The sequence below is a fragment of the Saimiri boliviensis genome, chromosome 1, assembly GCF_048565385.1.
Source record: "Saimiri boliviensis isolate mSaiBol1 chromosome 1, mSaiBol1.pri, whole genome shotgun sequence".
Taxonomy (NCBI): Eukaryota; Metazoa; Chordata; class Mammalia; order Primates; family Cebidae; genus Saimiri; species Saimiri boliviensis.
The window spans coordinates 49,423,474-49,437,070 of NC_133449.1; the positions used below are offsets into that span (position 1 = coordinate 49,423,474).

Sequence of the window (13,597 nt, forward strand, 5' to 3'; positions counted from 1 at the left end):
TGGCCATAGGTGGGTGTGGGTCTTGGATGTCTTCAGGTTCAGGCTACTGTGGCACACCCCTCAGGGTCTCTGTCTGACAGCCACCTGGCCTCTGTTTGAGCACTCTTTGTGACAATGCCTAAGATAGCATGTTGCATTCTTGAGCTGCCTTGAAAGTTAAACAATTTGTCCTGTTAGTTGAACCAAAAATCAGATTTTAATTGTAGTCGTACATACTGTACCTAGAAAAAGAGCATGTCAGAATGTCTAGTCATTTTCTTTTGCCTGAGTTGATAGTGGTGTGTCTTAGCAGTCTTTGCCTGAAACTGAAATAAACTTAAAATCTAAAATTCTGCTTTTCTCCATTGGCACTATTAGATCAAACACCATGTCTTGACCAGACTCCACAGTTTAAGAGGGATATAAACTGCTAAACGACGTGGACTCTGTCCTGTAGGAAAACTTTGAAGTTTGCTTAAATTCGTAGCTTCAGTTATTTTACATTAGTGTTTCACAATCTGGGTAGATTTTGCATGCAGGAGGACATTTGCTAAGTTTTAGAAACATTTTTGATTGCCATTCTTGACTAAACTTAATAATTTGGCTTTAATTGTGTCTAAGGGGGTAAGATTGTTCAGAAAAAAATGATTGAAGCAATTACAGAATCACTGCGTTTCTGATTTTTTTGTTGTTTGGTTCAATAGGAGTTTCAATGCACTGTGTGAGAGAAGAACATTCTGCTGTCAATATGAACCTCCACTACTTGGAAAATGGCACTGTTATGTTGAACTTTATTTACCGGAAAGAACTGTTTTTTCTTCCTTTGGGATTTGCACTTAAGGTATGACTTAATGAATGCATTCTTTTGTTATGAAGAATTCATTGAAGATAGTATCCTGTGCAGATTGGATATATTCTCCTTATTAAAATAATGTTCTAGTTATCTACTGCTCCAAAACAAATTACCTCAAAATTCAATAGCTTAAAACATCAATAAACATTTCTGTCTCACAGTTTCTGTGGGCAGGAGTTTGAGAGTGCTTCGGCTGGACATTTGTGGCCCGGGGTCTCAGGAGGTAGCATTGAGATGTCAGACAGGACGGCAGTCATTTTGAGGACTTCCAAGGTGGCTCACTCACATGGCTGGCAAATCAGTGCTGGTTGTTGGCAGGTGGTCTCCTCAGGGGGTTGCTGTCTACATGGCCCTTTCTGTAGGCTGTTTGAGACAGCTGTCTTCCTCCACGTAGTTAGCTGAGAGAACAGAGAGCAGAAGATGCTGAAGGCAAAAGCTGCAGTGCCCTTTGTGACCTAGCCCTGGGAGTCTCCCATCATCATTTCCACCACATTCTCCTGGTCAAGCAGTCCAGCCTTGATTCAGTATGGGAGGAAACTATACATGTTTGTGAACACCAAGAGGTGAAGACCCTGGAGGCCATATTGCTGTCTGGCTGTCTTACAAAGAATGCTTTATTTTAGAGTTTACTTTGGTTCAGCATTAGCAGGGTGCTAATTTCCTTGGGTATTAAGAAAGAGAAGATAATTGTTACTGAATAGACGAAATATTTTTGTTATTAGTGAGAAATTAAAAAGAAAACCTTTTATTTTCTATTCTAGGCACTTGTCAGCTTTTCTGATTATCAGATCTTTCAGGAGCTCATCAAAGGAAAAGAGGATGATTCTTTCTTTAGAAACTCTGTTTCTCAGATGTTAAGGATTGTAATGGAAGAGGGTTGTTCCACGCAAAAACAGGTCCTTAACTATCTAGGTGAATGCTTCAGAGTAAAGCTCAATGTTCCTGACTGGTACCCAAATGAGCAAGCTGCGGAGTTCCTGTTGAAGTATGTGTGCTTTGCCTGAACTGTTTTTGAAGGGGCAGAGGGCTGTCAGTGGTTCTTTGTATTTGTTGCAGTTTGGGTGGGTGAGTCATCTGCGAATGAGAATGGATCTTGGGGTAGAATTCTGCTCCTTGCTAGCTGGGGGCTGCCTTTGTTTTTTGTGGCTGTTCTCACCTTTATTTTTTTAGTAGTGGTGTTTTATTTTATTGTCCTTTTTAAGTTTTGTTTTGAAATCATTTCTGACTTCCAGCATAATGTCCAAATAGTACATTGGACTCTTATATTCACAAATGGTGAACATTTCCTTAATTTACATTTGCTTTTTTACTTGCTCTGTACACAGATGTACATTTTTCTTTCTGTACTGTTTGAAGGTTGCAGGCCTTATGTCTCTATTTCTTCAAAGCAAGGACTTTCTTATATAACCACAGTCCAATTACTAAAGGAGCCAGCTCCATACCAGTGCTGTCCAGTACGTAGACACACCCCACGTGATGAGCACTTCAATTGTGGCCAGTGTGGGTCAAAAAATGAATGCTTAATTTTATTTAATTAAAGTTAAGTAAGCATGAATTAGGGATCTTGGTTAACAGAGCATTAAGTAGTATTACCAACTAGATTGTTTTAAGCTTTTTTTTTTTTTCTATTTTGACAGCCAGTGCATCTGTATCCACTTGAAATCCAATACTGAAAAGTTTTATATGCTTTGTCTCATGACGCGAAAGCTCTTTGCTTTAGCCAAAGGAGAGTGCATGGAGGACAATCCTGATAGTTTAGTGAACCAAGAAGTCCTTACACCGGGTCAGCTCTTCCTTATGTTTCTGAAGGTAAATGTGTACCGCATCCACCCTTGCCCTGTGGTACCGCTTGTGGAATGGTGTGACTGTCCAGCAGTACTATTTTCTGCATATTTATAGTTTCTAGTTTTGGCATCTTGCGTGGCCTCTTTTTTGTTTATTCATTTAGCAGTAAGGGAATCATAAATCCTAGCATACACCAGGTTTGGAAATTTGCTTAATAGTTTTATATTAAGACCCTATCAAATCTTGGTCATAGTGTTAATGATAAAAAGCAAGTGGCCTATATTCAGACATATGGTTGATCCTCATTATTTGTAGGTTCTGTGTGAATTCACTCATTGACTAAAATTTATTTGTAACCCTAATGTCACTACTTGGTGCTTTCATGATTGTTCATACACATGACAGAGCAGTGAAGAATTTGAGTCTCCCGAGGCAAATATTACAACTGAGGTATGGCAGGGTAACACTGCTTACCTGTTTCAGCTCATACTGTAAAGAGGGTCTTTTTTGAGGTGTATTCAGTGCTGTGTTTTTCATATTTCGTACTTTTTATTGGTTACTTTTTTTTTTGAGACAGGATCTCAGCCTCACCTCCCAGGTTCAAGAAATCCTCCCACCTCAGCCTCCCAAGCAGCCAGGACTATAGACATGTGCCACCACACCCTTCTAATTTTTAATTTTTTTGTAGAAACAGGGTCCCACTATGTTGTAAAGGTTGGTCTCAAACTTCTGGGCTCGGCCGGGCGCGGTGGCTCAAGCTTGTAATCCCAGCACTTTGGGAGGCCGAGGCGGGTGGATCACAAGGTCGAGAGATCGAGACCATCCTGGTCAACTTGGTGAAACCCCGTCTCTACTAAAAATACAAAAAATTAGCTGGGTATGGTGGCGTGTGCCTGTAATCCCAGCTACTCAGGAGGCTGAGGCAGGAGAATTGCCTGAACCCAGGAGGCGGAGGTTGTGGTGAGCCGAGATCGCGCCATTGCACTCCAGCCTGGGTAACAAGAGCGAAACTCCGTCTCAAAAAAAAAAAAAAAAAAAACTTCTGGGCTCAAGTGATCCTCCCATTTCAGCCTCCCAAGGTGATAAGATTGCAGATATGAGCCACTGTGCCTGGCCAGTTTTTGCTGTTTATAGTGTTTCCTAAGCATAGCACTGAAGTGCTGTCTAGTGTTCCGTGTTAACGAATTAACAAGGTATATTAAATAAGGTGCCTTTCAACAAAAGCTTGCATTAAACAAGGTTGTATAGTGATCTTTTGACCAGATGTTATGAACGGAGACTTGCAGGAACCCAGCCCTGTATTTCTCCCCAGGAGCAGTGGTTTTATATGTGCTACTGCGGTGTTCGCTAGAACATAACTACTGTGAGTAGTGAAATTTGCCTGCAAATGTATATAGAGAGAAAGTTGGCATGGCACAAAAATGATTTCATAAGAATATTGATTCAATGGCATTTTATATTTTGTATCTTATCCCCCAAAAGATGTAATCTAAGGGGTAATGCAGGGTTATAGACAATGGAGAGAGCTGAGGTAAAAATCTTGTCTTTTTTTTTTTTTTTTTTTTTTTTTTTGAGACAGAGTGTCACTCTATTGCTCAGGCTGGAGTGTGGCGGTACAATCTTAGCTCATTGCAACCTCTGCCTCACAGGTTTAAGTGATTCTCCTGCCTCAGCCTCCCAAATAGCTGGGACCACACGCACCTGCCAACACGCCCAGCTAATTCTTTTTTTCTGTTTTGTTTTGTTTTTGAGATGGAGTTTCGCACTGTTTCCCAGGCTGGAGTTCAGTGGTGCGATTTGGGCTCATTGCAGTCTCTGCCTCCTGGGTTCAAGCGATTCTCCTACCTCAGCCTTCCAAGTAGCTGGGATTACAGGTATGCACCACCAAGCCTAGCTAATCTTTGTATTTTTAGTAGAGACAGATTTTCATCATGTTGGCCAGGCTGGTTTTGAGCTCCTGACCTCTGGTAATCTCCCTGCCTTGGCCTTCCAAAGTGCTGGGATTACAGGTGTGAGCCACTGCCCCTGGCCAATTCTTTATATTTTTAGTAGAGATAAGGTTTCACCATGTCAGCCAGGCTCGTCTCGAACTTCTGCCCTCTGATGATCTGCTCGCCTTGGCCTCCCAAAGTGCTCGGATTACAGGTGTGAGCCACTATGCCTGGCTTCTGATATCTTTTGTTTCTTTCACGATGGAGTCTTGCTCTGTTGCCCATGTTGGAGTGCAGTGCCACAATCTCTGCTCACTGTACCCTCCACCTCCCAGGTTCAAGTGATTCTCCTGCCTCAGCCTGCCAAGTATCTGGGATTACAGGCACGTTCCACCACACCCAGCTAATTTTTGTATTTTTAGTAGAGACAGGGTTTCACTGTGTTGGCCAGGCTGGTCTCGAACTCCTGACCTCAAGTGATCCACCTGCCTTGGCCTCCCAAAGTGCTGGGATTACAGGCATGAGCCACTGTGCCCAGCCATCTAATTTCTTATCTAGGCAGTAATTCTTATTTACATTCTTCTCAAAAGGTAATAATTTTTGTTTCTGTTTGCTCTGTCCATAAAATTAGATGGAAAATTTTTAGCAGCCTGGAATTTTCCTGACAAATACTGAAAGCAGGCAGCAGTTTTCTCTTAATTAATTTAATCTGTTATTAAATTAACCTTTCAAGTAAAGGTTAATTTACATTTCCAGTCTACTGGAAGTGAAGCATAGGTGGACTCATTGTATTCCACACTTAGAAATGTGTCTTCATTTCACATCAATTCCTAATTAGGAAAAGAAAAAGAAATGAGACCAGGGATACAGTGGCTTGTGCCTGTAGTCCCAGCACTTTGGGAGGCCAAGACAGAAGGGTAACTTTAGCCCAAGGAGTCTGAGACCAGCCTGGACAACATAGGGAGATCGCTACAGAAATAATAAAACTATTAGCAGTGGCTCGGCACGGTGGCTCTTGCCTATAATCTCGGCACTTTGAGATGCCAAGGTGGGTGGATCTTCTGAGGTCAGGAGTTCAAGACTAGCCTGGGCAATGTGGCAAAACCCTGTCTCTACAAAAAAATATAAAAATTAGCTGGTTGGGCTGGCATGTGCCTGCAATCTCAGCTACTCAGGAAGCTGAGGCAGGAGAATTTCTTGAGCCTGGGAGGCAGAGGTTACTGTGAGCTGAGATCATGCCACTGCACTCCAGCGTGGGCGACAGAGCAAGACTGTCCCAGAAAAAGCTGTTAGCTGGTCATGGTGGTACCTGACTGTAGTCCCAACCACTTGGGAGGCTGAGGTAGGAGGAACCCTGAGCCCTGGAGATCAAGCCTGCAATAAGATATGATCATGTCACTGCACTCTAGCCTGGGTGACAGAGCAAGACTTTATCTCAAAAAGAAAAAAATGCCTGATGCAGTGGCTTACACCTGTAATCCCAACACTTTGGGAGGCCAACATGGGAGGACCACTTGAGCCCAGGAGTTTGAGACCAACCTGGGCAAATAGCCCAGAGACAAGATCTCGTCTCTACAGATAATAAATTAGCCAGGCCTGGTGGGCCATGTCTGTGGTCCCAGCTACTCAGCAGGCTGAGGTAAGAGGATTGCTTGAGCCCAGGCAACGGAGGCTGCATTGTGCCATGATCACGCCAGTATACTCCAGCCTAAGTGACAGAGCAAGACCCTGTCTCAAAAAAGAAAAGAAATGAGTCTTCTGTAGCAAAGCATTACTAAGGTGACCTGTTTCAGCAATGGTAGAAACAAAGGGAAAATTGGGGCTTTTTCAGAGAATTCATTGCTCAGTATCTGATTTCCTTACTAGCTATGTTAAAGCTTTTAAACCTTTGAGTTTGGACCATGAAAACAATCTTGAGAAGATACATGATCATGACATAAGATGACATATAGACTCTTAAAAATTCATATTTTATTTACATTGAAATAAGCAATATAAAATTAAAAGATGGCAACCATATTTTCTGTATTATTTGTAGATAAACCATAAAACACTTGAGTTAGCTTTTCCAGTTTTGATTTTAAACCCAAATAAGGAAGTAGACATAGTTATGAAAAAAGGCAGAACACAGATAAATCAGTTGTCAAGATCCAGGGCTTCTGATTCGATGTTGACCGTGAAACTGAAGTGTTCAGTGTATACCTGATAAAAATGTTTATGACACAGGAAGATGTAGGCTCAAGAAAGGCATCAAAACAGCAGCCAGCAGAGGTGGAGCAGCAATGCCAGGCTCTTCCATTCAAACTTGATCCTCTAAGTTCACTTGATAAGACCAAACCTACGTTGACACCCTTGTTGGGTGAGCTCACAGTTTTCTTCACTCTCATTCGCTTACCTGTATGTTACAGACTTTTAGCAGTCTACTTACAAATCCTACCAGTGTGTAGTCAGTTGTGAGATTCATTATAACATTTTATAAATGTATTCCTTCTTCCCACACCTCTCCAAAATTTATTCCTTCAAAGTACTGAAAATTTAATATCACTGCATCACAGTGATACTAAGTGCAGTGTCAGTGCCAGAGAATATACGGAAATGAAATGTGACACTTCCAGTGCTGTCTGCTGGAAGAATAGGTCTTCCAAGTATGAGTGTTCAAACATGCGTAGTTTAAACAGGTGGATTATCACTAGTCAATGGCTAATGTGTTGACTCGGGGGCCTGCAGGAAAAGGCATTCAGTGATCAAGTGACCTATGTACATCTTCCAGGTTTTCTTCCAAATATCAGATAATAGAAGAGAAACTATTTCAAACATTCTTTTAGGCGTTTTCAATGATTTCTGAACCCCCCCATAGGAAGTGCTGGTGGTGTATAGTCTTTTTTCTTTTATTTTTATTTATTTATTTTTTTTTGAGACGGAGTTCCGCTCTTGTTACCCAGGCTGGAGTGCAATGGCGCGATCTCGGCTCACCGCAACCTCCGCCTCCTGGGTTCAGGCAATTCTCCTGCCTCAGCCTCCCGAGTAGCTGGGATTACAGGCACGCGCCACCACGCCCAGCTAATTTTTTGTATTTTTAGTAGAGACGGGGTTTCACCATGTTGGCCAGGATGGTCTCGATCTCTGGACCTCGTGATCCACCCACCTCGGCCTCCCAAAGTGCTGGGATTACAGGCTTGAGCCACCGCGCCCGGCCTTTTTTTTTTCTTTTTAAGTGCTGGTGGTGTATAGTCTTTTTTTCTTTTCTTTTTTTCTTTTCTTTTTTTTTTTTTTTTTTGAGACAGAGTTTCGCTCGTTACCCAGGCTGGAGTGCAATGGCGCAATCTCGGCTCACCGCAACCTCCGCCTCCCGGGTTCAGGCAATTCTCCTGCCTCAGCCTCCTGAGTAGCTGGGATTACAGGCATGCGCCACCATGCCCAGCTGATTTTTTGTATTTTTAGTAGAGACGGGGTTTCACTATGTTGACCGGGATGGTCTCGATCTCTTGACCTCGTGATCCACCCGCCTCGGCCTCCCAAAGTGCTGGGATTACAGGCTTGAGCCACCGCGCCCGGCCTTTTCTTTTCTTTTTAGTTGACATGTAATAATTGTACATATTTATGGGGTATACAGTGATATTTCCATATATGTAAATAATGTATAATGATCAAATAAGAGTAATTAACACATTCCACCTCAAACATATGTCATATTTTTGTGTTGTGAACATTGAAAATCCCCTCTTCTAGCTTTTTGAAAATATACAATAGGGTTGGGTGTGGTGGTTCATGGCTGTAATCCCAGCACTTTGGAAGCCAAGGTAAGAGGATTGCTTGAGCCAAGGAGTTTGAGACCAGTCTGGGCAACAAAGTGAGACCCCCATCTCTACAAAAAAAATTTTTAAAGTAGCCAGGCATGGTAGCCTATGGTCCCACCTACTTGGGAGGTTGAGGCAGGAGGAGCCCTTGAACCCAGGAGGTTGAGGCTGCAGTGAGAAAATATACAACAAATATAGTTAACTGTATTCAACCTACAGTGATTCAGAATACCAGAACTTGTTCCTCCAGTGTAGCTGTAATTTTGGAATTGCAACCTTCTTTAGCCATTTCACTGAGTGTTGGCAACATAGATTAAGATGCTCTGTGTTCACGTGATTGGTTTTGGGTGTATAACAAGTATAACAGGTGAAGGAGTCTGTGACATTGAAGAGCTATCCTTTCTGCACCTGCAAAGCTCTCTTTCAGGTTTTTGGTTTTGATGTTTTTCGTATCCATTATATGTTAGTGGACCTTTTTGTTAAAGGTTGTACAGATTACATGGGAATAAATATGAAGTTTGTGATAATTAAAACACATACTATTTTATTGAGATAGGGTCTTACCCTGTTTCCCAGGCTGGAGTACAATGGCACAATCATGGCTTGCTGAAGCCTTAGACTCCTGGACTCAAGCGATCCTTCTGCCTCAGCCTCTCAAGTAGTTGGAACTACAGGCATGCCCCACCCCCTCACCCTGCTCCCTTCTCCCTAATTTTTAAATTGTTTGTAGAGATGGGGTTTTGTTTCACCATTTTGCCCAGTTTCATGTTCTCTTGGTGTCAAGCAGTCCAGCCAGTCCTGGGACTATAGGTGTGACCACCACACCTAGCTCACATGTTATTTTATATTAAAGTTTCTAAAATAAGTTTTTATTAAATGTTTTTTCTTATTTCAGGAAAAACTGGAAGGTTGGTTAGTGTCTATTAAAATAGCTTTTGATAAGAAGGCTCAGAAGACCAATGTGTCCATGAACACTGACAATTTGATGAAGATTTTTACTATGGGACTAGACCTTACAAAACCATTTGAATACCTTCTTGCTACAGGGAATCTGCGTTCTAAAACAGGTGAAATTAAATAGATCGTTTTAGTTATGTTTTTAAAATTGTTTGCTTAATGTAGATTTGCTTGTCCCTAGAAGTTTCTTTTTAAAAGCAAACTAAAAAAAAAAATAGTTCATTTCTCACAACTATGACTTTGACAAATATCAGTCTGAAGGGCTTTAGACAAGGTGTCTGTGTAGCTAAAATTTAATTCAGATAACCAAATACATTCCGTCTGCCTCCTTCTCGGTAATGAAAGACCACTTAGACCTCTGAGGAAGGCTTACCTCTCAGGAATTCTGGATGGGTTACTGTACATTCCCATCTCTAAACCAGTTGCCTTGCCTCAGAGTGACCTGAGGGGCCAGGTGTGGTGGCTCATGCCTGTAATCCCAACACTTTGGGAGGCCAAGGTAGGAGGGTCCCTTGAGCCTAGGAGGTCAAGGCTGCAGTGAGCTATGATTGTACCACTGCACTCCATCCTGATGACAGAGCAAGACCTTGTCTCAACAAAAAAGAGAATGACCCTAGAAACTTTAAAAGTGGTAATTGGGAATCCAGAAATGTTTTTTTCTTTTCATTTTTGAGTCAGGGTCTCACTCTGTCACCCAGTCTAGAGTGCAATGGCAGGATCATGGCTCACTGCAGCCTTGAGCTCCTACGCTCAGGTGATCCTCCCACTTCAGCCCCATGAGTAGCTGTGACTACAGGCATAAGCCACCATACCTGGCTAATTTTTGTATTTTTTGTAGAGATGGGGTTTTGCTATGCTGCTGAGGCTGGTCTGAAACTCTCGAGCTCAGGTGAACTGCCCACCTCAGCCTCCTAAAGTGCTGGGATTATCGCTTGAGCCACTGTGCCCGGCCTGTTTTTTTTTTTTTTTTTTTTTTTAAACACATGTTACTGATGCTGATTCTTTCGTTGTCCTGCTCACTTGCTTGCGTATTTTCTGATCGTCTCAGATGAATTTAATTACTTGCTATTTTATTAACTCATTTAACGTTCTCCCACAAAGGAGGCTCAGAAGTAGTAGAGGAGTTAGGGAACTCATTGGGGCTTAAACAGTTTGTGAAATCTGTGGATTATTTTACGTATTTTTTTTTTTTGTGAACTCTTTCCACTCATCAGAGCTAGGAGAATAAATGTAATAACTCATTCTGTGATCTGTAGAATGCTCTGAGGTTTTGTCATCATAAAGCCTCAAAAATTTCCGTCTTTTAAAAGTTCGGCCCATTTTTTAGTGACTTTTGTTTTATTAAGGTCTTGGCCTCCTTCAAGAATCTGGACTTTGTGTCGTGGCTGACAAGCTGAACTTCATACGCTATCTCTCCCATTTCCGCTGCGTGCACAGAGGGTCTGATTTTGCCAAGATGAGGACCACCACAGTACGCCGACTGCTGCCAGAGTCTTGGGGCTTCCTTTGTCCGGTGCACACCCCAGATGGGGAGCCCTGTGGCCTGATGAACCACCTAACTGCCGTATGTGAGGTTGTCACACAGTTTGTATATACGACATCCATTCCAGCTTTACTCTGCAACTTGGGTATGTAGTGTACAGTGATAAACATCTTATATTTGGTTATGTGGTTTTTAACTGTTAAGTTGTGCAGCTTTTGGAGATTCAGCAGAGACTTTAAGAATTCTTTTGGGGCTGGGCGCAGTGGCTCAAGCCTGTAATCCCAGCACTTTGGGAGGCCGAGGCGGGTGGATCACGAGGTTGAGAGATCGAGACCATCCTGGTCAACATGGTGAAACCCCGTCTCTACTAAAAATACAAAAAACTAGCTGGGCATGGTGGCTCATGCCTGTAATCCCAGCTACTCAGGAGGCTGAGGCAGGAGAATTGCCTGAACCCAGGAGGCGGAGGTTGCGGTGAGCCGAGATTGCACCATTGCACTCCAGCCTGGGTAACAAGAGCGAAACTCCGTCTCAAAAAAAAAAAAAGAATTCTTTTTGGCCGGGCGCGGTGGCTCAAGCCTGTAATCCCAGCACTTTGGGAGGCCGAGGCGGGTGGATCACGAGGTCAAGAGATCGAGACCATCCTGGTCAACATGGTGAAACCCCGTCTCTACTAAATATACAAAAAATTAGCTGGGCATGGTGGTGCGTGCCTGTAATCCCAGCTACTCAGGAGGCTGAGGCAGGAGAATTGCCTGAACCCAGGAGGCGGAGGTTGCGGTGAGCCGAGATCGCGCCATTGCACTCCGGCCTGGGTAACGAGCGAAACTCCATCTCAAAAAAAAAAAGAATTCTTTTTTACTCTTCTGTGTAGGAGTTGGGCTGCTTTCTTGGATCCTCTATAGAAGGCTCAATGTGTTCTTTGAAAGTGAAAACAGGAGAAACTAAGTGTTATAGGTCTGGGGTGTTTTCTTTCAGCAACAACAAAAAAGATAATGGAAGTGAGGATCACTTGAGTCCAGGGGTTCGAGGCTGCAGTGAGCTGTGATTCTGCTGCCACTGCACTTCAGCCTGGGTGACAAAGTGAGACCCTGTCTCCAAAATAAAAAATAAATGAGGCTAGATGCGGTGGTTCGTACCTATAATCCCAGCACTTTGGGAGGCTGAGGTGGGTGGATCATGAAGTCAGGAATTCAAGACCAGCCTGGCCAAGATGGTGAAACTCCATCTCTACTAAAAATATAAAAATTAGCTGGGCATGGTGATGGACACCTGTAAACCGAGCTGCTCGGGAGGCTGAGGCAGAGAATTGGCTTGAACCCGGGAGGCAGAGGTTGCAGTGAGCTGAGATCACGCCACTGCACTCCAGCCTGGGCAACAGAGCGAGACTCCATCTTAAAAAAAAAAAAAAAAAAAAAAAGATCAATAAGAATGATGCCAAAGTGTTTGAAAAAGACTTGTTAATGTTGGAAGTATAGAAGCTATTGAGTAGTTTTTTGGGTCATTCTCCTTGCGTCTCGTGTTGGATCTTTGCATTTCTTTTTTTTTTTTTTTGAGACGGAGTTTCGCTCTTGTTACCCAGGCTGGAGTGCAATGGCGCGATCTCGGCTCACCGCAACCTCTGCCTCCTGGGTTCAGGCAATTCTCCTGCCTCAGCCTCCTGAGTAGCTGGGATTACAGGCACGCGCCACCATGCCCAGCTAATTTTTAGTATTTTTAGTAGAGACGGGGTTTCACCATGTTGACCAGGATGGTCTCGATCTCTTGACCTTGTGATCCACCCGCCTCGGCCTCCCAAAGTGCTGGGATTACAGGCTTGAGCCACCGCGCCCGGCGCATTTCTGTTTTTTTTAAGACGGAGTTTCGCTCTTGTTACCCAGGCTGGAGTGCAATGGCACGATCTCGGCTCACCACAACCTCTGCCTCCTGGGTTCAGGCAATTCTCCTGCCTCAGCCTCCCGAGTAGCTGGGATTACAGGCACGTGCTACCATGCCCAGCTAATTTTTTTGTATTTTTAGTAGAGATGGGGTTTCACCATGTTGACCAGGATGGTCTTGATCTCTTGACCTCGTGATCTGCCCGCCTCAGCCTCCCAAAGTGCTGGGATTACAGGCTTGAGCCACCGCGCCCAGCCAGATCTTTGCATTTCTAAGTAGAAAACAGTGTTGGTTTGCAGGAGTACAGTTTAAAAGGAGGTTTTCCAGTCTACCCTGATGTCATCAGATACATAACCTTTTTTCCTGATAACCTTATAGCTGTTGTCTCTGTCTCTGCTTTGGCTAGAAAGCTATCTAATCCTTGACCTGATGCTTGATTTGAATTTACCTTCATACTTAAAGATGTCAGCCTTCTCTGCAGTCTTCTAGTCCCAGGCTTCTTCATTTGTGATTTAGAGACTAGAAATGTTCTGTCTTCGGTGATCTGTGGACAGGGTCTCCAATGGGAGTAATATTTATGCAGTAAAACTTCCAGTTCAGGTGGATCAGGTGATAGGTATTGTCAAGCAACTAGAAGGGCATTGACTCAAAGTTCTGCTTTAAAAGTATGCTTCCAGTTAGAGGCCGGGCGCGGTGGCTCAAGCCTGTAATCCCAGCACTTTGGGAGGCCGAGGCAGGTGGATCACAAGGTCGAAAGATCGAGACCAACCTGGTCAACATGGTGAAACCCCGTCTCTACTAAAAATACAAAAAATTAGCTGGGCATGGTGGCGTGTGCCTATAATCCCAGCTACTCAGGAGGCTGAGGCAGGAGAATTGCCTGAACCCAGGAGGCGGAGGTTGCGGTGAGCCGAGATCGCGCCATTGCACTCCA

The 13,597-nt window shown here is 43.5% G+C and overlaps 1 protein-coding gene across 4 annotated transcripts in view; it reads left to right on the top strand.

Annotated features, from left to right (window-relative positions):
- POLR1B (RNA polymerase I subunit B) overlaps nucleotides 1-13,597 on the top strand; it is a 41,079-nt gene that overhangs the window by 7,445 nt on the left and 20,037 nt on the right. For all 4 annotated transcript variants that reach the window (XR_012517066.1, XM_074397043.1, XM_003942493.4 and 1 more), the window contains 5 exons: nucleotides 684-820; nucleotides 1,594-1,817; nucleotides 2,470-2,641; nucleotides 9,241-9,412; nucleotides 10,649-10,930. Coding sequence is in view for 3 of the 4 variants with exons in the window: in XM_074397043.1 (XP_074253144.1) it covers nucleotides 684-820; nucleotides 1,594-1,817; nucleotides 2,470-2,641; nucleotides 9,241-9,412; nucleotides 10,649-10,930 (987 nt within the window). In the remaining variant the exon portion in view is untranslated. The remainder of the gene's footprint in view (nucleotides 1-683; nucleotides 821-1,593; nucleotides 1,818-2,469; nucleotides 2,642-9,240; nucleotides 9,413-10,648; nucleotides 10,931-13,597) is intronic.